A 26,822-nucleotide genomic window follows, 5' to 3' on the forward strand; every position below is an offset into this window, starting at 1 on the left:
CTGTGAGCTGAAAGCGCGGATCTCTTTCCAAGGAGAGACGAGGGACTGCTGCATTATCTGCCTTACAGAAACTTGGATGTTTGCTGAGATTCCAGACTCAGCCATTGAACCCGCGGGGTTCTCCGTGCACCGAGCGGACAGAGCGAAAGACCTCTCAGGTAAAAGCAGAGGTGGTGGTGTATGTTTTATGATCAACAAATCCTGGTGTGATCAGAGGAACGTACATTCTATCAAGTCTTTCTTCTCTCCTGATCTGGAATTTCTCATGCTTCTGTGTCGACCATTCTGGCTACCGAGGGAATTCACAGCGGTCATTATCACTGCTGTGTACATCCCTCCACAAGCCGACACAGACCGGGCACTCAAGGAACTGTATGGGATTATAAGCAAGCAGGAAACCGTGCACCCTGAGGCCGTGTTCATTGTGACCGGGGACTTTAATAAAGCCAGTTTCAAATCAGTTGCACCAAAATACCACCAACACATAAGTTTCAACACGAGGGGACCGGGTTTTGGACCATTGCTGCTCTCCCTTCTGGGATGGCTACAAATCCCTCCCCCGCCCACCATTTGGCAAATCGGACCACTCTTCCATTCTGCTTCTGCCCGCTTACAGGCAGAAACTGAAACAGGAAGCACCCACCCTCAGAACGATCCAGTGCTGGTCGGACCAATCAGACTCTACGCTACAAGACTGTTTTGATCACACGGACTGGGAGATGTTCCGGTCCGCCTCTGATGATGACATCGAGCTTTACGCTGATAGCGTAATGTGTTTCATCAAAAAGTGCGTAGAGGACGTCGTTCTGACCAGAACAATACGGATCTATCCGAATCAGAAGCCATGGATAAATAGCGATGTTCGTGCGGCACTTAATGTGCGGACCTCCGCTTTTAATTCCGGGAACGCGGAGGAGCATAAACAAGCCAGTTATGCCCTCCGAAAAACAGCAATCAGAACAGCAAAATGCCAGTACAGGAACAAGATTGAAGGACAGTTTAACACCACCAACTCTAGAAGCATGTGGCAGGGAATTAACATCATCACGGACTTTAAAGGGAATTAAAAACTCCGCCATGAACACCACTGCATCTCTCCCGGATGAGCTAAATACTTTTTATGTTCCTTTCGAGGGAAATAACACCGCCCTCGCGGAGAGAGCTCTCGCAGCCGAAGCTACAGAGGTCAGTTCACTCTCCGTCTCTGTAGCGGATGTAACCCGATCCTTCCGACAGGTGAATATCCGTAAAGCCGCAGGTCCAGACGGCATTCCGGGCCGCGTCATCAGAGTGTGCGCGAAACAACTGGCTGGTGTTTACGGACATTTTCAACCTTTCCCTCTCTTTGTCTGTAGTCTCCACATGCTTCAAAACATCCACCATTGTGCCTGTACCAAAGCAATCAAAAATCACTTGCTTAAATGACTGGCATCCTGTTGCTCTGACCGCCATCATCAGCAAATGCTTTGAGAGACTAATCAGAGATTACATCTGCTCTGTGCTGCCTCTCTCACTAGACCCATTGCAGTTTGCTTACCGCAACAACCACTCCACTGATAATGCCATTGCATCTACAATACACACTGCTCTCTCCCACCTGGAAAAAAAAAACACTTATGTGAGAATGCTGTTTGTAAACTACAGCTCAGCATTCAACACCATAGTGCCCTCCAAGCTTGATGAGAAACTCCGGGCTCTGGGCTTAAACAGCTTGCTGTGCAGCTGGATCCTGGACTTCCTGTCAAGCAGACGCCAGGTGGTTAGAATAGGCAGCAACATCTCCTCATCACTGACCCTCAACACTGGAGCCCCACAGGGCTGTGTTCTCAGCCCACTCTTGTATTCCTTGTACACACATGACTGTGTGGCAACACATAGCTCCAATGCCATCATTAAGTTTGCTGATGACACAACGGTGGTAGGTCTGATCACTGACAATGATGAAAGTCAGGAGCACAACCTCTCCCTCAACGTCAGTAAGACAAAGGAGCTTGTGGTGGACTTCAGAAGAAAAGACAGAGAACACAGTCCCATCACCATCAATGGAGCACCAGTGGAGAGAGTCAGCAGCTTCAAGTTCTTGGGTGTCCACATCACTGAGGAACTCACATGGTCCATCCACACTGAAGTCGTTGTGAAGAAGGCTCATCAGCACCTCTTCTTCCTGAGACGGCTGAGGAAGTTTGGAATGAACCGCCACATCTTCACACGGTTCTACACCTGCACTGTAGAGAGCATCCTGACTGGCTGCATCTCCACCTGGTATGGCGATAGCACAGCCCACAACCGCAAAGCACTGCAAAGGGTGGTGCGAACTGCCAGACACATCATCGGAGGTGAGCTTCCCTCCCTCCAGGACATATATACCAGGCGGTGTGTGAAAAAAGCTCGGAGGATCATCAGAGACTCCATCCACCCGAGCCATGTGCTGTTCTCACTGCTACCATCAGACAGGCGGTATCGCAGCATCAGGACCCGCACCAGCCGTCTTCATGATAGCTTCTTCCCCCAAGCAATCAGACTTCTGAACTCTTGATCTCCCATGATCAAAATACATCAGCACTGCACTTTATTACTCTTACTCTTATATCTCACACTGGACTGTCATAAATTATATTATTATTATATTATATTCTCTCTTAACAACTTACTATCAACCGACAACCTGAATGTCAATACAGTACAATACAACCTACTGTACATTCTATATATACTATATATACTTTTTTATTGAATAATGTGTATCTATATTGTGTGTATTGTATACTGTACACTGTATGTTATTATTTGTATGTTGTGTTGTAATTATGTGTATATTAGACTTTAAATTGTGTTGTGTTAATCTGAAATTTATTGTAAATTGGTATATGTCTCATCACTGTCACGACTGCTATGTTGCTCGGAACTGCACCCAAGAATTTCACACTCCATTGCACTTGTGTATATGGTTGTGTGACAATAAAAGTGATTTGATTTGATTTGATTTGATTTAACTCATAAAGTCTGAATGGATTTAGATTCGATATTCCAGCACAGCTAAAGATGACGAGATAGTATATCATCATGATGGCGCCGCGGATGGCTGCCTCGGTGTGGAGCTCCTCAGTTCTTTTGTTGTTTTGTTTGTTTGTCCCGTGTTTAGTAATCTTTTTCCAGTCAGTTTTACCAGAGACGAACTGTTGAACATTCGACAGCATGTACCAGACAATCTTTTCCCAGTTTTTGAATATTCAGACATTTTGCTAGACATTATAGTTGGAGGCGCGGCTTTGTTGTTCAGGAGATGCAGGCGAGGGAGACGAGCCGGTGCGCTGGTCAAACTCCGTAGGCGCGGCTTTCGAACAGCGCTGCCGAGCATTCAATTAGCGAATCTCCGCTCTCTCCCTAACAAAACTGATGAACTACGTTTCCTCACCCGCACAAACAAGGACTTTTCAACCTCTGCTGCCTTGTGCTTCACAGAAACCTGGCTGAGTGAAGCCATTCCGGACAGCGCGTTACATCTGCCGGGCTTTCAGCTCTCAGAGCGGATCGCATCACAGAGTTAACAGGGAAAACGAGAGGCGGTGGAACATGCTTTTATGTCAATGAAAGTTGGTGTACAGATGTAACAACATTAAAGAGGATGTGCTGTCCTAATTTAGAAGCGCTCTTTATTAACTGTAAGCCTTTCTACTCGCTGCGGGAGTTTTCCTCCTTTATTCTGGTGAGCGTGTATATCGCACCAAATGCGTGTTTGAACACAGCTGACTGATCAAATCACAGACACAGAACAACAATACCCGGACTCAGTTATTATTATTCTTGGGGATTTTAACAAAGCAAATCTCACACGTGAACTGCCCAAATACAAACAGCACATCACATGCCCCACCAGAGACAGGAACATACTGGATCACTGCTACACAACAATAAAGGATGCATATCGCTCTGTTCCTAGAGCAGCTTTGGGTCTATCTGATCACTGTCTGGTTCATCTTCTTCCAACCTACAGGCAGAAATTAAAATCAACCAAGCCAGTTGTAAGGACTGTAAAGAGATGGACCAACGAAGCAGAGCGGGAACTACAAGCCTGCTTTGACTGCACTGATTGGAGTGTTTTTGAGGATGCAGCCACAGACCTGGACGAGCTCACAGATACTGTGACATCATATATCAGCTTCTGTGAGGATATGTGCATTCCTACTAGGACTTATTTAAAGTTCAACAACGACAAACCGTGGTTTACAGCAGAGCTCAGGCAGCTTCGTCAGGCCAAAGAGGATGTTTACAGAGTTGGGGATAAAGTTTTGTACAATCAGGCCAAGAACACACTGAACAGGGAAATCAGAGTGGCTTAAAGAAGATACTCTGATAAGCTGAAAAACAAGTTTTCAGCTAACGACCCTGGATCAGTGTGGAGTGGCATGAAACAACTCACAAATTACAGGACTCCTACCCCCAACCCTGTGGTGGACCAACAACTGGCTGACGACCTGAATGTGTTCTACTGCAGATTTGAAAGGCCCAATCTCACACCCCACACCCACTCTGACCTTCACTTCACACAAACACCAACACCTCCTGCAACCCCCCTCCTCCCCCCTCCTGCTACTCAACGTGCACTTAAGATCTGTGAACATGATGTGAGCCACGTCTTTCGACAACAAAGGATAAGGAAAGCACAGGACCCAGATGGCGTTTCACCGGCATGTCTTAGATCCTGTGCTAACCAGCTGGCCCCCATCTTCACACAGATCTCAAACATTCCACTATCATCTCCACCCCAAAGAAACCAAAAATCACAGGACTTAATGACTACAGACCTGTCGCCCTGACGTCTGTGGTCATGAAATCATTTGAGAGACTGGTGTTGGCCCACCTGAAGAACATCACTGGACTCTTTCCAGATCCCCTTCAATTTGCTTATCAAGCAAACAGGTCTGTGGATGATGCAGTCAACATAGGATTGCATCATATCCTGCAACGTCTGGAAAGACCAGGGACATATGCAAGGATCCTTTTTGTGGACTTCAGTTCAGTTTCAACACCATCATCCCAGCTATACTCCAGAATAAATTACACCAACTCTCTGTTCCCATGTCTATCTATCAGTGGATTACCAGCTTTCTGACGGACAGGTAGCAGCTTGTGAGACAGGGGAAACTCACTTCTAGCACCTGTACAATCAGCACTGGTGCCCCCCAGGGATGTGTGCTCTTCCCACTACTCTTCTCCCTGTACACCAATGACTGCATCGCCAAGGACCTCTCTGTCAAGCTCCTGAAGTTTGCAGACGACACCACTGTCATCGCCCTTATCCGAGATGACGATGAGTTTGCAGAAGGGAGGTTGAACAGCTGGCTGTCTGGTGCAGTCAAAACAACCTTGAGCTGAACATGCTCAAAACGGTGGAGATCATTGTGGACTTTAGGAGAAACACCCCAACATTGACCCCCCTCACCATTCTAAACAGCACTGTGGCAGCAGTGGAGTCACTCAGGTTCCTGGGCACTACCATCTCACAGGACCTGAAGTGGGAGACCCACATTGACTCCATTGTCAAAAAGGCCCAGCAGAGGTTGTACTTCCTTTGCCAGCTGAGGAAATTCAACCTGCCACAGGTGCTGCTGATACAGTTCTACTCAGCAGTCATTGAGTCTGTCCTCTGCACTTCAATAACTGTCTGGTTTGGTTCAGCTATGAAATCAGACATCAGAAGACTACAAAGGACAGTTTGGACTGCTGAGAGGATTATTGTTTGCCCCCTGCCACCCCTTCAAGAACTATACACTTCCAGAGTGAGGAAAAAGGCTGGAAAAATCACTCTGGACCCCACTCACCCTGCCCACTACCTTTTTGAACTGTTGCCTTCTGGCCGACGCTTCAGAGCTCTGAGCACCAGAACCGTCAAGCACAGGTACAGTTTTTTCCCTCAGGCTATCCATCTCATGAACAGTTAAATTGCCCCATTGAGCAATAACTATGTGCAATACACAGTTTATTCTTTTTTATATTTATCCAACACATCCAACCTCTTCTGCCATTTCATTCCTCTGAAAAAAAAAAAAAAAAAAATTTGCATTGTACATAACAGACTGTATTAGATTTGCACTACCCATGTGTATGTGTGTATGTATGTATGTGTGTGTCTGTACGTATGTGTATAATTATTTTTATTTTTTATTTTGTATTACTATCTATGTCTTGCTGCTGTTTTTGTATTGTTTTTGTATGGTTGAACACTGGAAGCTCCTGTCACCAAGACAAAATCCTTGTATGTGTAAGTATACTTGGCAATAAAACTGATTCTGATTCTGATATTTCATCTCGAGAGACACAGACCAATAATGTGTCAGCTTTTATCTTCCTCAAAAACAAGCTTATTTCAAATGGTGAATAAACTGAATCACTGGAGCTGTCAGCACGTTTTACAGCAGTTTAATTCAGCATCTCTTGATATTATTTTTAACAGTGAATGTCTGAGAGTACAGATAGCTCACATCACTGATCTGGAATCAGTTCCTCTGTGTGTTGAATTTGGAGTTTGTTGTGTAAGCTTTCAGAATAGGCTCTATTGAATTCTGCTTGGAATTAGTAGTGTTTGCTTATTTAATTTCTACCAAGGGCACCAGAACAGGTTTTAGCCAACGCCTCAACTGAACTTCGGGTGACATAAAAATATGAATACTTCTGGCACATGCATTAAAAGCAGTATAGCGTGGGAATTGACTGAATAGGAATGACTACTCACTACTTTGAGTCATTGCTTTACTGTTCTTGATAGACAATGAAGATCAAACTGATGTCTTGCTTGAGCAATCTACAGGCCAGGCTACAGCTACCTTAAACTAATAATGGGCACTTTCAAAACACGTTTCATAAAGCTTCGAAACCTAACAAATCATTTGCTTCAAATGAATGCTTTGGACTACATTTCAAACTAGCTAAGTCACGTCCTTTTATCAGGTGGCACCTGCGTGTGGAGTTTAAAGTGCTTTAAAACAGCAAATCATTTTGAGAAGCAAATGGTTTAGTTGACTTGAAAGCTATGAAAAGCTTCTGTGAGGAGGAGGAGGGCGTGGCCGGGCCAAGAATATGCATGCCCGGCACTGAGTTGCGCAGTCAGTGTGAAAGGGATAAAGGAGCAGCCGGGGACACCAGAGGGGGTTGGGAGAGAGAGATGCACAAAGCCGCTCTGTGTGTGTGTGTCGTTATGTTTCAGTTTTATGTTGGTGTCTCATTAAAGTCTTGTTGATTGTTAATTTGGTTCCCGCATCCTCCTTTTCTGAACTGTTACACTGGTGTCCAAACCCAGGAAAGGAGGAAGAGCACGCTGACTGGGAGAACTCAGGAGGCGGAGGAACCGCTGCCGTCCGCCAGGGGACAGAGGACCCGCTGCCATCCACCAGGGGATGGAGGAACCGCTGCCGTCCGCCAGGGGACAGAGGACCCGCTGCCATCCACCAGGGGATGGAGGAACCGCTGCCGTCCACCAGGAGGCGGAGGAACCACTGCCCTTCAGGGGACAGAGGACCCGCTGCCATCCACCAGGGGACGGAGGAACCGCTGCCATCCACCAGGGGATGGAGGAGCCATTGCCATACGCCAGGAGGCGAAGGAACTGCTGCCATCTGCCAGGGGACGGAGGAGCCATTGCCATCCGCCAGGAGGCGAAGGAGCCGTTGCCATCCACCAGGAGGCGGACGAACTGCTGCCATCCACCAGGAGGCGGACAAACCGCTGCCATCCGCCAGGGGACGGAAGAGCCGTTGCCATCCGCCAGGGGACAAAGGAGCCACTGCCATCTCTCTCACAATACGCCGCTTTCTGGTGTCCATGTAAACGGAGTCAAGTCTTCCATTGTTAATTAGCAGAATGTAATTGTTCCATTGAAGGTTGACAAAAACAAAATGGTATTAATGAATTGACCGGGGCAGTATTCAAAAAGGTTTACAATTATATTTCAACACCATAACAAAGACAAACTCCCACACGAATGTTTCTTTGTAAAACATCAAGGGCTACTTGTCCAAACAGATTATGCAGCATTTCATTCAACTCTTGACAGTTAGAATTTCCAACTTCCTATTTGGAAAAAAGCAACAGGTCGCTACATTAACTTATTCACACTGCAAACAATCAAACAACAATAAAAACATTTTCTTACTGAATATTTTCTATTAAAAGTATGGAAACATCCTTAAAACAAAAACATTACTTGAGAAGCAGAATGATACAAGATATGAAGTCTTGTTTTCAGATAAATCTAACCAAATTTGGTAGGGTTTATGCTTAAACTATTTCCCAATGGGCTAAGAAAAATAAACTTGCTTTCCCATTAAATTTCGTTTTTTGAAACTCTTAAAACAAAAATACCCAGTTAGAAAATGTGCATTTTTTCAGTGCACTTTCATCATACACTTGCGAAACACCTGCAAAGCAAATGTTGGTGTTACCATTTTATTTGCTTATATGCTATCTTCTGAACATTGGGCAATGGCACGCCTTTATGGTTGGAGATTGTACAAAGAGATATCAAATACTGACATCCGACTAAAGGCCCTAATATACTTCCAGAGAAGTCCTTATCCGTTCTTCGTTCAGCGGTAAAAAGAAGTTCTAAACAGCCGAGCAACGGTTTATGTTCCCGAACATTCAGACACCCGCCACACCACTGTGGGAGACGTTTAGAGGAGCATTTAAATGTGAGGACACTCAGTAAAACTAAACTAATGTCACATTAAAATGTGTTATAAATGACTTTATGCCTCATTCTATATAGTGAGTAGAATTCACATGAGGTCAGTAAAAGAAGCGGTTTTAACCACTCGATGATGATTTAAAGTAATTTAAAGCAGTAGATAATGTTTAATTTGTCTTGTTTACATTCTGAATTAATGGAGCTATTGAGCTAACACGCTATATGTGGCAATAATATGAGCTGGTTACACTGTTATTGTGATTTATGGTGACACTGATCCTACTGCAAAGATGGGTTTTTAAAAGAGTAATAATGGGCAAAATACAGACAAAAGAATGATGATAAGAGAGGCATATCTTACTTTGGGCAGATGTGTGAATGGCTTTTGCTGCAGATGGCACATGAGTGAATGGGCACTTGAGAGGATTTGAGTAGATTTGATTCCTTTTGTAGACTAATAAAAATAAAAAAATTGGTCTTGCGCACCAGTGTTCACGTGGAATACTGACTGAAAAATGTAAATAATGTAGTAGGTGGACGTTCAGGTGACGAGGACCAGTGTCAGCAAGGTGTTTAGTAGCTGGTTAGAAGTTTTCCTATAAGTTCACCCAGGTGAGCAAAAACACCTTTTTGGCCAGATTTTGTTCTAAATGACGTCACACCCATTTGTTCTTCGATTTCGTATGAAGTATATCTGGGCCTTTAGAGTAGAACACATCTTAAGTTCTTTTCTTGGGCTAAAACAGATCAAAGACGATTGATAAATCTTTAATTTATCGACCCCAAAAAGTATACCTTAACATCTCGTATTTGAAATAGACTGTAATGGACATTTTATTTGAGACAATACTGAACTATGTCAACCATTGTGCTAATGCATGGATCTGGAAAACATTACATTTCCAAACAAGACGGATCCTAGAAAAAGCTTTAAATGAGAAAAAATTGACAGCATACAAGTGTAAGTTAACATTTCGGGGGCAAAATGCAAACATAAACATTTCAAGCAGTCAACCTTTCAAATCAAATATTGCTATGTATTCATTTTTATGAAGAATCAGTTATTTGGTGATTAAAAAAGTGCAAGTAGACGACAGTAAAAAACATGCTGCTCAGACAGCCGAACATCACCGATAAACTCAAGAAACAGCCACAAATATTCTACTACTGGAAGTATAAATCTAGTGAAGCATAGCTGTGTTATCATGCTTAGAATCAGAGCCTGTTCCTTTCCTCTTGGTTTTTGCTCAGTAACTCCTTAAGGAACCAATATTTAAGACTGATGTTTCCAAAGAGCCACTGGGTCTAACATACTAACAGTGTATAAGATGACTTTTGCTCTCAATGCAACTTCTGATTGCGTTCTAAAGACCAACTTTGCAAGTAAAACCATTGAAACCATTCTTAGTTTCATAACAGGATTATCAGCCTAGTCAAGTGTATTGAAGAAATCCACCATGTAGGTCCACAGAATTCTAGTTAAACTTCTACACTATCCATTTCCACATCCTCTAAAGTCGTGTCTGATTGGGAAACCATAATAAGTTTTTGTTTCTTTGAATATTGCCTGACCATGCCACACTCAGGACTATCAGAGGTGTTCTCGTCTCGGTCAGTTTGATCGTGGAGCTCTTTGTCTTTTTCTAGAATCTCAACCGAACTCTCGTGACTAAACATTGCATTGTCTGTGGACTCAAAGGACTCGCCGCCCAGACCCTCGAGTTTGGTGTAGCCTCCGCTGCTGAGCCCCTCCAGTCGTGGGCAGCTGGGGCGTCTCGATCGCACCAACTGCCGCTCCGCAGGCGTGGATGAACAGATTCCCAGATCAATGGACCTGGAGTAGTCCGAGAGAGCGCTCAAGGACTGGTGCGATCCTGTTGCCTTGCGGCACGGCGAAGACAGCGGTAGAAGCTGCACCTGGGAACCCTGCAAAGAAACGCGAGGAGCACCCTGCAAACTGCCGCTACTCTTGTAAACTTCCAATGAGTCTTGTGGAAGATCTGGATGAGTCTGAGCAGTCTCCACATTGGCTTTTGTGATGGTTCTAGATGCCACCAGATCCTCCAGACGCCTACAAATCGCCTCCGTGTCCAGACACTCACGTTTAGCCTCTCCGGTTTTATCTGACCCCCTTCTTTCGGATGTTCCTCGATTGTTGAGTTTCATCATTGGAAGGGTGAAAGCATTGAAAGACGTGGACACAATGGTTCTGGTCTCCCATTGCTTTAACTCAGCCATGCTGATACTGTTTTGATCTTGGTTAATACTGTACACCGTGTCTGTAAAGGTTTGTCTTTCCATAGACGGGAACCATGGTGTGGTTGTAGATGGTCTTCGTGATGGAATCAGGCTACTTGTGTCATGTCTACCTGAGCCCGAAGATGGCCAAGAACCCTTGGTCAAAGTACCAGCGCTGAATGAAGGGCTAGATTTGGTCTCTTTTGGTTGCGTATAGTTCACAAACCCGTTCAGCAGGGAAGGCTCTTTGCTCCGCAAACTATGAACATCAATGACTGTTGAGTAGATGTCTCTAAGGTTAATGATTTTGGTCTTTTTGTCTCTGTTTTCGTGAAGTACTGCATTAGCACATATAAACAGGAAGATGCCTATGCCCATAATCAAAGGTCCAAAGACTTTCAGCTTGTCTGAATACAAGTATCTGTCAATAAATGCAGCAAATGCTCCTAACTGAGGTGGATCCAATCCATCAGTCCTACTGGAACCATTATAGCTCCTCAAGTCTTTATCCAACTGATGCCAAGACTTATTATTGACCGTCAAATTGACTAGTTCAGCTTCTCTGATCTCATAGGACCTCTGAGCGTTTGGTGTGTTCAGCAGTCCAGGGTACAGTTGACCCTCTTTGGGCCAGTAGCCTAACACAGCCATGGAGATGCCAACCAGCAGTACCAGAATGCCAATGGCAGCGACCAGTCCAGGAATGGAACATAACTTCAGCTTTCCCTTCACCACAACCACTTCGTTCTTCCTCTTTTTCTTTGCTTTCCTCTTGCGCTTGTTTTCGGCATGGTTTTTAGCATGGAGGGAGTCTTGTCTCCTCGCAGATATCCGCAGCAGACCACCTGTGGCGATCATGATGGCACTCAATTAATCATCCTGTGAAACAGAGAGAGACTGTTAGTGTGGGTAGATGAGAGGCTTTTGAGATCTATACATACACACACATCATATATATATAATTCAGTTGGCAGGACATGTTCTTTGGAAGTCTAAAGATGCTATTTTTTCTGTTGCTTGTCAGATTGTATGATACTGTATGAGTAAGATTTTGGGTAAAAGCCGAGACAGACTGTATGACATCAGCTGTCATTTACTCTATGTCCGACAGATATACATACACTCTCAGATTTCAGCTTAAATTTTGATAGCGTTGACTGGGAGTTTTATGTCATCAATATGGATCAATATATCATCAATATCTTCATTGACACACAAAAATGAAATGGTACTGCACAAACCCATGCAATTCTTGCACTGTATTTCCAAGAAGAGAAAAAAGAAAAAAATTATAATTAAAACACAAACTTGGAGTGTCTGGAGACTGTTGTGACAGGAAGTTAAACATAACACTGAAAAATTTGTTTGGTTGTTTTTTTCCAATTAAAAACATGCAAGATATTAGGCTAAGGCTTGTTTTCAGATAAATCTAGCAAGATTTAGTGAGGTTTGTGCTTTAAAAAAAAAAAACTTTTTGAAAATGGGTTAAGAACAATGACCTTGTTTTCTGTTTGAATAAAGTTTATTTTTCTTACCCTACTGGCAATAGTTTTTTCTTAGCGTAAGGATCATTAACAAATAAGGTTTTTCAAGGTGATAAATGAGAAATCTTTTAATTTAGTAGAAAATGTAATCTTTGTGTCCATGTTGGTTTTACAAATTAAAAAAAATATATATTTATATTGACTTAATGACAAGTAAAATATACTGAAATACTTTCCTTGCACCTTGAATACATGAGTGTAAGCAACATTTTTCAAACATATTTTTCAAGGTTAAAAATATAAACATATATTTTTGTCTCATGAATATCAAGACATTTTATTACGGTTACATCATTTGACCGGAACAAAATGCGCTTTTTTTGTTGTTGTCAAAATGTCTGATATTTATTTTTAAACTTCACACACAATCATGAGAGTCTAATGCATCCTCTCTAGACTACATGACTTTGTTTTGGTCCAAGATGGTTGTTCATTTTGAAGAAACTGATGTAATGTTAAAGTGTATTTCAATTGATAATGATAAAAAACTAAAAATAAAAACGATACTATACTATAAGCAATACGAACTATGCAACTGTTTACTACATACAATATGTTTCTATAATTAATTTGAGCTGCTTCACTTTCAAGTAATATTTTCCCATATACCCCTGGCATGTTTATTTTATAACAATGTTGTTAAAATTGTCAGATGTACTCTTGTTTGTACAATTTGAATTGTTCTTAAAGGGGTCATGTCATGAGGAGTCAAATTTTCCTTGATATTTTGACATATGAAAGGTCTTTCTACTATAAAAACATACTGTAAATTTCAGAACTCAAAATGTAATCCCCAGTGGAATAAAAGCATTTATTGACACCAAGCTGCAAAAACGTCTCGTTCTCTACTTCTGCGACTTCCCTAAATTACTGGTGCTTCAAACAAACAAAGCCTACTGTGGCCTTACTATTCCTGAACACCAAAGAGGACCCGTCTGGACTATTTTGGATTATTTTTTTATATATATATTCATGCACTAGACAGACATCTTTGACCACTTGATACATATCTCGGGCCGCTTTAAAAAGATGCGGTGTCAAGTTACAACTCTGAAGAGGAGAAGCTATTCTCTTTCATTCAGCTGCTGCCTCTTGCTGTTTTGAGCCCAATCGTGTCATGGACGTGTTCTTTCGCCCATCTGCGCTATTTTTAATTGTTGGTGTATGAAAATATGCGCTAGATCTATTTGACGTCTTTGACCGTTTTGATACGTTTCCAGCGATGTGATGCTGTATGTATGTACATCATGTGGATGCGAATTCATCGTATTTCAGTGTGGATTTAAATTTGTTTTGGCTCATATCAGTATGGATTGCTTGTGAAACAGTCATAATACAATTCAAGCTTTGCAAGGGAATGTTATTGAAGGACGGGGCAGTTAAAAACACTATTGGACTCGATGCAAAACAGTAAGTAAACAGTTCCATTCATGAATATTTCAAATGTCATGATTGTTTGATAGTTTATGGTGCTGCTGTGCTTGAGATGAACAGTTTAGTATATTCAGACACAATGTGTTGGATGTGCGTTTAAATCCTAAAATGTAGTTTTATAATGTTGTGGAGCTGGTTCATTCTCTTCAGATTGAGTTTCAAATATGGCTGATTTTGAGGGGCTGCATGATGTTAGTTTACACTGAAGTTTTAAGGAGGCACTTAGACCAAAACTGAGCGTTTCAGACAGAGGGCCAGAGACAGGGCGGAAAATTATCATATATGACTAAATATGACTGTTTTAATGCAAAAAAAAAACAACTTTACTAACATTATCAGTGGACCTCAGGGAAGATAATAAAACTACATTAAAGAAATAGCATTTCATGACCTCTATAATATATATATATATATAAAAAAAGACTTTGAAACAATTTTTGTTTTAAAATATTATTAATATTTTAAAAATTTCACCCACCATGTTTATTTAAAAAAAAAAGTATTCATAAAATATGATTCCAAACTACGCATACTAACATGTTTTATTTATTTATTTATTTATTTATTTTTTATGAATTTCAGATTAAATAAGACTTTCAAGTCATTTATTTACTGTCTTCGGACAGTTACACCACATGACACATTTGGTTTAACTCAGAATCATAGCAGATGTATATTCCAGTAATAATTTTTTGTGAATTCTATTTTTTTTAATGTATTAATACATCCAGACAAAAAAAATTATAACATAATTGAACCATAAACGTCACTAAATTTAAGCATGATTATCATTTGATCAGATTTCTCAGAAAACAAGACTTAATGTCTTAGGTTGTTTTGTCATTCTCAAGTTGTTGGCTGTTTACTGGCTCAAGTCTCTATGTTGGACATTTTGCTCTCTAGATATGATTGGAGTCCCTACTTCAGTGTAAGTCTATGGGGTTTTTTCACCAGTTTTATCATCCACCAGACCTCTCTGTGGAATTATGATGCTCTGTATGTACAGTAGAACACAACATCACTGGGACCCATCATTCAAGCACATGGTTTCTCTTACCACTGCTACGCTGATGACACGCAACTCTACTTGTCTTTCCAGCCCAACGACACCACAGTGTCTGCTCGAATTTCTACCTGCCTGGCGGACATCTCGGCCTGGATGAAGGAACACCACCTGCAACTCAACCCAGCCAAGATTGAACTCCTCGTCTTTCCAGCCAACCTGCTGTTGAACTCACCATCACCATGCAGCTGTGTGCAACTACAGTAACGCCTTCCAAAACGCTGTCAGAAATCTAGGGGTAACCATCGATAACTAAATTTCACAGACCACATCTCAAAGACCGCAAGATCATGTAGATTTACACTCTACAATATCAGGAAGATAAGACCCTTCCTCTCTGAACATGCCACACAACTGCTTGTCCAGTCACTTGTCATAACTAGACTGGACTACTGTAACGCTCTCATTGCAGGCCTCCCTGCATGTGCAATTAGACCCCTGCAAATGATCCAGAATGCAGCAGCACATCTGGTCTTTAATGAACCAAAGAGAGCACGTTACACCACTCCTCTTCACTGGCTGCCGGTTGATGCACGTATCAAATTCAAGGCTCTGATGCTGGCATTCAGAACAGTCACTGGGTCTGCTCCAGCATACCTAAAATCATTTCTGCAGAGCTACACGCCCACTAGAAGCCTGCAGTCGGCTAAGGAATGTCGCCTTGTTGTACCAACACAGAGAGGCACCAAAACACTTTCCCGGACTTTCAGCTTCATCATACCACGTTGGTGGAATGACCTTCCCAACTCCATCCGTGAAGCCGACTCACTCTCTGTCTTCAAAAAATGACTAAAAACACAACTTTTCCATGAGCACTTAACCAGTCATTTAAAAAAAAAAAATAATAAAAAAAATAAAAACAAATTCCTTATTACACTTTAATCTGTTTTAAATGCTATTCTGATGCTAGTGAAACTTTGTAATATGGCACTTTTCGTACCACCGTCTCCTTAAGATGATTCACTTATGATTTCCTATTTGTAAGCCGCTTTGGATAAAAGTGTCTGCCAAATTAATAAATGTAAATGTATAATAAAAATGGCAGAGACTATATTTCACATTGGCCTTTGTGGCATCATCCATGTTTCTGTCTTATAATTTATGGCGCCAATTAAATCTTTATGGTGTCTTCCAAAAGGGACTTCCAGAGGAGAAATACATATTTGAGTTTCCAATAGCCAAGTTTATTAGTTCTGAATCATCAGGGGAGAAAAGCAATGAATGGAAAAAGATAATTTGTTTTAGTCATTTCTCTTTGTGTGTGATGTCCTGCATTGTGCTGCTGTGCCCATCAAACTCTTGATTATTTACACAGGACTGAGACTCTCAAACACACCAGTTGGACAATGATTTGACATGAATCAAAAGGAGGTGTTCAGCAGAGCTGACTGATGATGATTAGCAATAATGACCCTCCATGGCTTCATAAAACTGCTGACCGCATGTAAACACAAGGCATGTAGCGTGTAATCGCTTGCTCTTGCAAATATGTGGTCATGAATCTATCACACACAGCTATGATTCTAGAAAACTTGTGATTAAACTGAAAGTTGCATTGTTTAACACTATATACAGTATAGTGTTGTTACGGTATCGATACCAGTGAAATTTCACGGTTCTCGATACCACAGCAAAAATATGCTAATATGATAAAGTGCTTGTGGCACCACGTCAGGGTTCGTGGGTGGAAATGAGAAGATGGGGAACAGGGACACGCTTCAGGTGAGACTTTTATTTTCTTTGCCTTTGTGTGCAGCGTTTGTACTCTTTTCAATGTTACACTCAGTTCAATAATCAACACTCTCAAAATAAACATAAACTTCTTCACAATACTCCATAGATTCAACACTCAACAGATGCCAATGCTGCACACTCTCTCTGGTGTGTTTTGGCTGCTTTTTAGGTCTCTCCCTGCTATCACTGAATAACAGAAACAGCTGTTAGAAATCATGTCAACCAGCTTGATGAGCCACACCACTCCCTCTACACGGCCACGCCCCCATCACCACAGTGCTATTGTACACATCAGTTTAGTTATTTTTAATTATTTAATGATTATTTTAATAATTATAGTTTTATAATTATTATTTTCCAGAACTTTCCAGAACATTTCATCAAAATGGTGTCTAATCGATACATTCTTAAAACTTTTAACAAGTGAAAATGTAACTTTTCAACATGTCATTGCATTTTTTTCCAGATCAAACATTTATTCAACAGCTGTTTTGCTTGTGATATTTTGATTAATTATTATTATTATAGTGAATTTTACATTGTACTATACAGTTTTAATATATTTGCATTCAATTCTTTATTTAATTTCTTCAATTTCAGGCATCTAGATTGTATGTTGAATCGTGCTTTTATTATGACGTGTGGTTTTTGCCGGCTGCTTCACTTTTCCGGATAAACTGTTCGTGATAGGGACCAGTGTGATCATTGAAGACATATAAGTCACGGCTGAAATCTCATCTCTTTACACTGTCCTTTGAGTCTGACAAATTAAATGCAGGACACAGTTTTGGACTGTTTGTGTTTTAGATTACTGGTGTTTGTGTATGTGGTAAATTTGAAATGTTATGTTTTAAATGTTATTACTGTGAAGCACTTTGGTCAACTCTGTTGTTTTAAAAGTGATATAAATAAAGCTGAGCTGAGATTAAAGTGCAAATGCTGTGATTTAAATTATATAAATGTATAATTTACATGTGCTGCGTGGTTCACAGTAGAGTAGTGCTCTGCTCTGTCATCTCATACAACGTGAATGATTCTCAATGTCTGTGGAGTTTCTAGTGCGGTCAGATTTATTTAAAGTACGCAGCTCATCCACCGTAAGATTGCAGCTTTTAGCGGTTTAATAAACACTAGGACATGTCACGATTTTAATTTGATTAATTGTCCATTTTTTATTTTAGTATCGACTTGGTACCGAATTACCGGTACTTTTAAGAACACTAATACAGTATAGTAAATATGTATATCAAAGTTTTAAGTTTTCACAGTAAAAACTTGGTTAAAAGTGGTACTAACCCTCTTTCAAAATTACAAGTCTGAAACATTTCTTAACCCCTGGTTAAGTGGCCACAAACCAGGGGTAAAAAAACAAAACATTACAACTCAAAGTATGACTTTCTTCTGTGGAACACAAAAAAAATATATTTAGAAGGATATTAGCATGTTGCTAGCATGTTTTAACACTTAGCTAGGCATTGCTAGCATGTTTTAGCACTTAGCTAGGTTTTGCTAGCATGTTTTAACATATTGTTAGCATGTTTCTAGCCTGTTTTAGCATGTTTCTAGGCGATGCTAACATGTTATGTCTTAGCGTAATGCTAGCATGTTACTAGGCATTGCTAGTATGTTTTAACATGTTGCTAGGCAGTGTTAGGTGTCGCCAGCATGTTTTAGCATGTCTTAGTGTGTTGCTAAAATGTTGCTAGGCATTGTTAGGCATTGCTAGCATGTTTTAACATGTTGCTAGGCATTGTTAGCATGTTGCTAGGCATTGTTAGGTGTTGCTAGCATGTTTAGTATGTTGCCAGCATGTTTAGCATGTCTTAGTGTGTTGCTAGCATGTTGCTAGGCATTGCTAGCATGTTGCTAGGTGTTTTTGTCCGTACAATATAAGTCAGTTAGTTCATTTACATGGACACCAGAATTTATGCCATTTATTGCAAGAAAGCTGAGTTCCTGTTTACATGCACAGTGTTTTGCAGATTTCTTTTTACTCCTGTATACAGAACATGCAGTTCAGTCAGTAAGCAGCTTTCTCCACAGCAGTGTAATTTACAACATGGCGCAGACAAAACACTGACAAAGCTACATCTTTATATTCATGTGATATGACATTTTTAAAATTTGAGCGATTAATTGCGAAACGCCATTCTGATAAACACAATGTACACTAATGTGTACTTTAGCAAATTTTTTCCCTTAAAAATCCTATATTTACTGTGCATTATCACATTGAGCATAAATTTATTCATCCAAAAGCTGTAAAATGTTGCTTTCAGAAGCTTTATATGGAGTTAGGATGAAAATAAGGTGCATTTAAAACTTTTCTGAGACCAGTGCAGACAGACACCACACTGGAGGGTAAGTCATTCACTAAATAGGGAGCAAGGGAGCATCCTATAGCTCTCTATGCAGTGAAGTACATTCAATCCCAAAATTTGACCAAAAGTTCAGTTTCAGGCTGCAGATGATGTTTGGATCACTCAGCATGTTTGACAGACATGGGAAAATGAATGAACGAACATTACATTTACATAGCGCTTTTCTGACACTACACTCAAACACTTTACACAGTGAACAGGGGACTCTCCTCAACCACCACCAGTGTGCAGCATCCACCTGGATGATGTGACAGCAGCCATAGTGCGCCAGTACGCTCACCACACCAGATGTTGATGGAGAGGAGAGAGTAGAGTTATAGAACAAATTAATGGATGGGGATAATTAGGAAGCCATGATTGATAAGGGCCAATGGGGGGAATTTGGCCAGGACACTGGGGTTATACCTCTACTCTTTTTGAGAAGTGTCCTGGGATTTTTAATGACCACAGAGAGTCAGGACCTCAGTTTAACATCTCATCTGAAGGATGGTGCCATTTTACAGTATAGTGTCCCCATCACTATACTGGGGCATTAGCACCCACACAGACTGCAGGGTGAACAACCCCTGCTGGACTCCCTAATACCTCTTCCAACAGCAACCTTAGTTTTCCCAGGAGGTCTCCCATCCAGGTACTGACCAGGCTCAACCCTGCTTAGCTTCAGTGGGTCTTGTAAATGGAAAATGCACACAGCAGTCACACTCATGTCTCAGAATGTTAAAGCTCGAAGAAGCACATCCAGTAAAAGCAGCATAAAGAAAATCTGTAGGACTCCAGTGGTTTAATCCACGTCTTCTGAAGTGATACGATCAGTTTTGGGTGAAAAACAGATACAAATTTAAATACTTTTTCACTAAAAATCTTGACTTCCGGCCCAACTGGATCACAGTTCATGCTTCAAGATGGTGATTCTTTAGGTACTCAATCCCGTGACTTTTCATTTTGTAGTGTTTATCAACCTTTTGGTAACCGTATTTAAAAAAAAACAGAAGAAAGAAAGAAAGAAAGAAAGAAAGTCACATGAGTTTGAGATGGCATAAGGGTGAGTAAATGATGAGAGAATTACAATTTTGGGGTGAACTATCCCTTTAAACACAGTGTGGAGCAGCAAAGACACTCTTCACCCCTACCTAACATCTGTTACTTTTTAACAACACAATGCGCAGATGCTGCAGGCTGATCATGGAGGTAAAAAACAAATAGCTTTAAGAAACAATGTTCCCACACTTCTGTGTTGTCTCGGCTTCCATGTTTCCAACCACAAAGATAGACAGAACTTACAAATTCCTGAGAGTGTTTGGCAATGGAGGATTCCACAATTTAATGAAATAAAGCTGAAAATGTGCCGACAGTCCAGACAAACAGATGAGCACACATGCAAGCTGCAAGAGTTCAAAGGTGTGTGTGTGTGGATCTCTCCACATCAAAGCACACAGTGTGAACAGAGACTTCAGAGAGACACAACACATGAATTGACATCTCAAACACAGGCAAGAGAGGTTTATGGATCACAGTGACCTTTACGTTCATATCTGAAGAGCGAAGCGTGAAGCATCTACAAGTTTGCATTGATCATGGTATAAATATTGGGGGGGTTGTACTTGCTTGTTTTGTTTTGATTGGGGGGGGGCGACTACGCCCATGGACGCCAATGATGTAAGTATATTCGCTTGTAAAACTAGCGCCAATAAAGAGATGTAGTAGAAATATGATTTTCTAGCCACTCTATTATCATGCAATGAGTGCAGAGAAGCATAAAGGTAATGGGGCTAAAAAATGACAGCCATTAACATGATTTCACGAGCCCTGCATGCACAAATAAACACATTTCACCAAGTATATGCTGCAGACATTCATTCGCTGGAAGAAAATGAATGCTATGCTTTTCACCCCGGCAAAATTAATCTTGAAGACGGGCTCATCGGAAGCCAGTTCAGCTATTTCTCTTACTAACATTTGGATTATACATAGTGTGGGGGCCTGATGCACTAAAAACAGTTCTAGCTACAGTATGCAGTAGTTTCACTAAATATCTATAGTAATAAACAACTGCTTTCAATCACTTAGACAACAATGAAAGAATGTGCATAAATATGACTTTACAAGAATCACCTGTGTATCCATTTTTCCCAATATTTTATTGGCTAAAATAAGCATTTGAATTTTGGATGTGTGCCAAGCACTGATTATGACTTATGAAAACAGATGCAGTGCAACAAATAAAATAAAACGCAGGTCTATCGAGATGCATTTAAAGGTTGAATTTCCTTTTAAATTGACACAGCATCTGAAAAATGCATTGTTACTGTATGGGATGCTGAAGTAACCCGAGACATGGTGCAACACTCAAAGAAGTCTGTCAAGTGCATGCTTGCATATAAAAAAGATGGACACGTTCGGAGCGAATGGCCCCTGGAGGTGTTTTCTCTTATCAGCATCTCACTGTATAAACATTAGGAACGTACATACAGCTGTATTTAATGAAAAACACTGTGGTATTATGAAGCTTGAGTTTGTGGTAGTACTATTACACCAGTATATGCTACTGTGTATCACTAAGATAACATAGAACCATCAATTCAAGCGTTTCTTTTCACGTTTTACTTTAGACTATATATTGGCTAAATCTTTTGACTTTATCATTTTACTGTAGCTGTCAAAATTACCGAGTTATCTCATGCGATTAATTTAAAAAGTTTAACATGTAAATTTTTCTGAATGGCGATTAACGCATTTACCGTTAATAAAGCATAAACCATTTTTCAATTTAATTATCACAGAAGCAGGTTAAATCTTAACTATCACGAAAATGCAGAATGAGAGGTTTTTGTCTGCAGGTGCTTTTCATGGTGAGTTCAAAGCGGCGCTCAAAGCTGGTGTTGACGCACTGATGCGAATCATGAACGCAGCTTCACGATTGCTGTAATAGTGTATAGTCACAGTCTACTGGCAGATTAATATTGTGGAGGATGAGAGTTTAAGAGATTGAATTCCCATTGCAATGAATATGCAATCTATGTGGGGAAACTAGTTCTTTCAATTAGTCAAACTCCCACTCAGACTTTGGGAAAAGTTTAATGTTAATGAATAGGTGCAACTTTAGTGGATTTCTATCTTTATACTGTTTTTACTGTTCTACTGTAGAAGGCTTTGTTTGGAAAATGTTAATAAAGCATTATATTGGGGGGCCTGGTTATCTCAGTGAGTAAAGACAATGACTATCACACCTGGAGTCACGAGTTCGAATCCAGGGTATGCTGAGTGACTCCAGCCAGGTCTCCTAAGCAACCAAATTGGCCCGGTTGCTAGGGAGGATAGAGTCACATGGGGTAACCTCCTCGTGGTCGCTATAATGTGGTTCGCTCTCGGTGGGGCGCGTGGTGAGTTGTGCATGGATGCCACGGAGAATAGCGTGAAGCCTCCACACATGCTATGTCTCCACGGTAACGCGCTCAACAAGTCATGTGATAAGATGCGCGGATTGACGGTCTCAGACGTGTAGGCAACTGAGATTCGTCCTCCGCCACCCAGATTGAGGCGAGTCACTACGCCACCACGAGAACTTAGAGCACATTGGGAATTGGGCATTCCAAATTGGGGAGAAAAAATAAATAATAATAAATAAATAAATAAAGCATTATATTGTTACATATTGTTCTGCTTTCTTTCCTAAAAAGGAAATAAATGCATTTTGACAGAAAAAGAAGTATGTATGGAGTCACATTTCAGCACTTTCAAAATCTGCGATTAATCACGATTAACTACAAAAATGTGTGCGATTAATCGCGATTACAAATGTTAACCGACTGGCAACACTAAATTTTAGGCCTTTTTGTTCACAGACAGGAGTGCAAAAGAGAGGGGAAGCTCGCACACAATGTGTAGAAAAAGTCTTAACATTTTTTAGTTTATTGAGAGGCCAAAAATTGCAAAAGTGCAAAGACAAAATGTTTTCTATTCACATCGTCATCAGTGTCCCATTAACAATAGCACAACTGATTCCATTTATAAAGAGGGCGTATTTACCGTATTTGTCTTAATAGAATTGACTTAAAAATATACAAATGTTAGCTAAATGTTATAGACATATATTGCCTCTTTATATGGTATACCAGCATCCACATATATTACTAAAGTAACAAGTTATCAAGAATCTACATGTATATATCAGGAGATAGAGACACAAATTACATAAAAATTACATATACAAAAATTACCCATTATATTATTATATCACAACCATTTACCAATAATATTCATTATTCAAAGAAGAATTGTTGTATGCATACAAATCAGTGAGGAATTATATTTTGTGTCATATATACATTATATTTCGAGAAATGTCAATTATGTCAATACAAATGTTGATCATGCATAATTCAAAAACATGGGCATAGTGCAACAATCACCCAATATTCAAAAATGTCTACATGTATTTCCAAAAGTGAACTGTACATAGTTATATTTGCAAATATACCATAATTCAAATCATAAGCATGTGCAAATAGAGATGCGTCAAAACAATCATATAGAAAACAGCTGAGGGACAAGCCCTTTCGGTATTTGGAGCGGACGTCTACAGCTTTTGTTCTGCTGTTGTTAACAGACAGGGATATGTTCTTTGCAATAAACAGTCGCTACAATGCGGTGCTGATTGGTTTATAGTGATTGTATTGGTTGCGCCCTCTTGTAGACGTAAGAGATGACATCGATTTAAAAATCAGATGTCTTGTAGATTTGTCCCCCTACCTGAGATAATGTCTTTAAAATTCGAATATTATTCTAAATGTGGTCATATTCCAGTGAAAATTTTAAATTTCGTTTCTCAGCCCTGTTGACAGCCCAAGCCAATAATATATTCACCACCACACACACTACTATAGAGAGATCTGCTTTCAAATGGGGTGTTCACACGGATAGTAGCTGGGTTTCCAACTACTTTTATGCACATTTTGAAATTGCGCAAAAGAAATCCTGAATGAAAGCATTTGATATACGAATAAACTCTCAAAATTGGCTTAAAATGTAATGTGCTAAGCAGAGGTGAATTTTCTCATTAGTTAAAATGCGAATTAAGGTGATGAAATAGTTTACTCGCAAAACGATGATGTGTTTTGACCATTGTTCGATAGCTTGATGTGACTGGCCCAACGACCTTGGCACACAATTTTTCGGACAAAGCCCTTGACATTTGGAAGTGTTAAACCCATAGGTAGTTGTTAAAGTGGGTTCTTCCAATCCGCCAGAGCAGTTCTGAGAGCGGGCGCTCCTAGGTATGCGACGGCTGGTGGCGTGTGGGCATCACAGCCATTTCAGCCCTCATTATATCAGATATTACACTTATTCTGTGGCATCTCCTGGCAGCATTTTATAAAACGAGGTACAGCTGCTCCTTCAAGACAAGCCGGCTCCTTCAAGATAATGTGCATGATGTAGTGGATATAAACACACAATGATACGTATTTTCTGTGGTCAAATTTTTAGAAATGTGCTTAAAAAATGCTAAACATTTAGATGGAAACCCAGCTAGTGATTTGCAGTGACAAAGTGAACAGAAGACGTTAATTTTTACACATTTTTGATGCGTCATGAGGACAGCGGCTGTTGACATGCTGAGCTGAGTTCAGCTTTATGCAAATGAGCAGTGATGTAATGCAGCAACTACCAATGAGAGTGCAGATGGTGAAGTTCAAGTGATCTTTCGCCTGATTCATATGGATAATTAATAAGTACAGTACCACAATCTCTCAAGCGGTTAAATCGTTGTCAGTATGAACGCATCTTAACAGGGAATCTGGCTTCTAATGATGATTTTGTTGTCAGCTGTAAACCCTTTTAGCTTGTAGTTTACAGCACAAACTGATATTCCAGCACTAGCACTTCTGTTAGAAATCTCTGCAGTTGATTTACGTAAATCATCTTGCCGTTGCACTAGTTATTCTGGTTTCTTGGTTTGGACAGGCTGGTCAGCTTGAACAGAGAATGGCGGACTCTTATTTGCTCCGATGCACACTGGATGCAATAATCAGCTTTTATAAACATCATCTAATGAATTCCTGCATTCATTTTAGAGTTGACTGCTTGTAGGACTTTCAAAAATATTGTCCATGACTAACCACATCATACCCACAGTCACATAACATACAAACAGTAAAACTGTAAACAGTATCGTTTAGCAAACACGATCCTTTTTTAGCAATTCTGACAAAGGGTTTTCCTTCTCCTGTAAGAACAGCTCATGTAAGTGTCAAATTATTTTTCATGTTCATGATTTAGTTGATGGTACTGCAGTTGGCCTTGATGTATTTGATTTATAGGCCAATAAATATATTCCAGAACATCCCTATATGTTCTGAAATATATTTATAGGTGTGTTTGGCATTTTAGAGTGCTAAATATGGTGCCGAAAGAAGCATCATGATCCTAGAAGACCTTAACAAGAGAGACAAGCAAATACACTGAATATCAGCCGTATTCATCAACATTATTTGATCATCATATATGACCCGAGAGTCTTCTAAACCTGAAACATGGACCAGTTCACCACAGCCAAAGACCACCTGTGTTAGGCTACTACAGATATAGATTCACCTCTTTAATAATTCATAATAGATCTAGTCTTTAATGGCTTCGAACAGGTCAGTGATGTTTGATAATGATGCAGTTTGAAAACATTTCACTTTATCTGTCTCAAGTAAAAAAAATCATATCTGACAGTTTCAGTAGCTAATGTTCCCACAAATTCAGACGTTTTCTAATCTCAATACACCCATACTGTATACACCACAAAACGTCTGATTTGATGAATATATAAGAATCTAAAAATAAATTGTGCAATGACTGGTAATATTTGGACATAAAATGGAGATTGTGAAAAAGAGCTAGTGCTCAGATAAAGATCAGCATCTCTCTATTAAAGGATTTTATTACGGAAAACATGGAAATATAATCCCAAACATAATCTGCTTTCCACAACAAGCTAAAACTGAACAGAAACGGGAAAATCAGCGAGATTGTTGTGCAGAAAATAACGTGCGTAACAGCGAGACATTCGGTCAATTGAACGAACCGTCAACAAAACATATAAAAATAAAAACAATCAGATGGTCATACATCGATAAATCATATAATCTGCTCCACTGATATAGTGGAGGCGATAAACGCGTATGAATCGCTTACCGTGAAATGTGACTAATAAATTGGCATCCAGATAATTAAGCGAAAACTTTCTCTTTTCGGAAGCTATCATTTTGCGTAATTCCAGTCAGGAATATTCCCGCGCGCGCGCTGAGCAGCCGTTAGTGTCTGGCGCGCTTATCAGCGGAGTGTCGCGCGACCTCCCTCCCGCCGGGTTTTTGATCCAGAGTTCGGTGGTTCGGGTTCAGGCTGGATTTCGGGTGACGGGGAGGTTCTGCTGTTACTGCAGCTGTTGTTAAGCTGACTCCCGGGTGTTGTTGCTATGACACCGCAGCCCGAATCCAGAGAAACTGCTGCAGGATTTGAATAATTGCCCTCCAAACTGTTTAGCCCGATGAATGACGCCGCGCATGATGCTCAAACGCCCCCAGCAACGCTCATGTGATCTGAGGACTAGAGAGAGATGATGAAGAGATATGCTTACCTGCGCCCTCACGCCCCCGCGACACTGAGAGCGAGCGACGCGTCGTGGAGCGTTCAGTGTTGTCGCGTCGCGTTTCAGCTCCTGCGTCGCTTTGTTCACGCTGGTCAAATATAGGCAGGAAAAC

The 26,822-nt window shown here is 40.6% G+C and overlaps 1 protein-coding gene across 1 annotated transcript; it reads right to left on the reverse strand.

Annotated features, from left to right (window-relative positions):
- Window positions 1–8,069: 8,069 nt before the first annotated feature.
- Window positions 8,070–26,449, reverse strand: tmem200ca (transmembrane protein 200C, genome duplicate a). Its single transcript, XM_051682576.1, has 2 exons — window positions 26,257–26,449; window positions 8,070–11,800 (listed from the first exon to the last, which is right to left on the reverse strand). The coding sequence occupies exon 2, from the start codon at window positions 11,777–11,779 to the stop codon at window positions 10,163–10,165; it is 1,617 nt and encodes a 538-aa protein (XP_051538536.1). The 5' UTR covers window positions 11,780–11,800; window positions 26,257–26,449; the 3' UTR covers window positions 8,070–10,162.
- Window positions 26,450–26,822: the final 373 nt, after the last annotated feature.

The sequence above is a fragment of the Myxocyprinus asiaticus genome, chromosome 41, assembly GCF_019703515.2.
Source record: "Myxocyprinus asiaticus isolate MX2 ecotype Aquarium Trade chromosome 41, UBuf_Myxa_2, whole genome shotgun sequence".
Lineage (NCBI taxonomy): Eukaryota > Metazoa > Chordata > Actinopteri > Cypriniformes > Catostomidae > Myxocyprinus > Myxocyprinus asiaticus.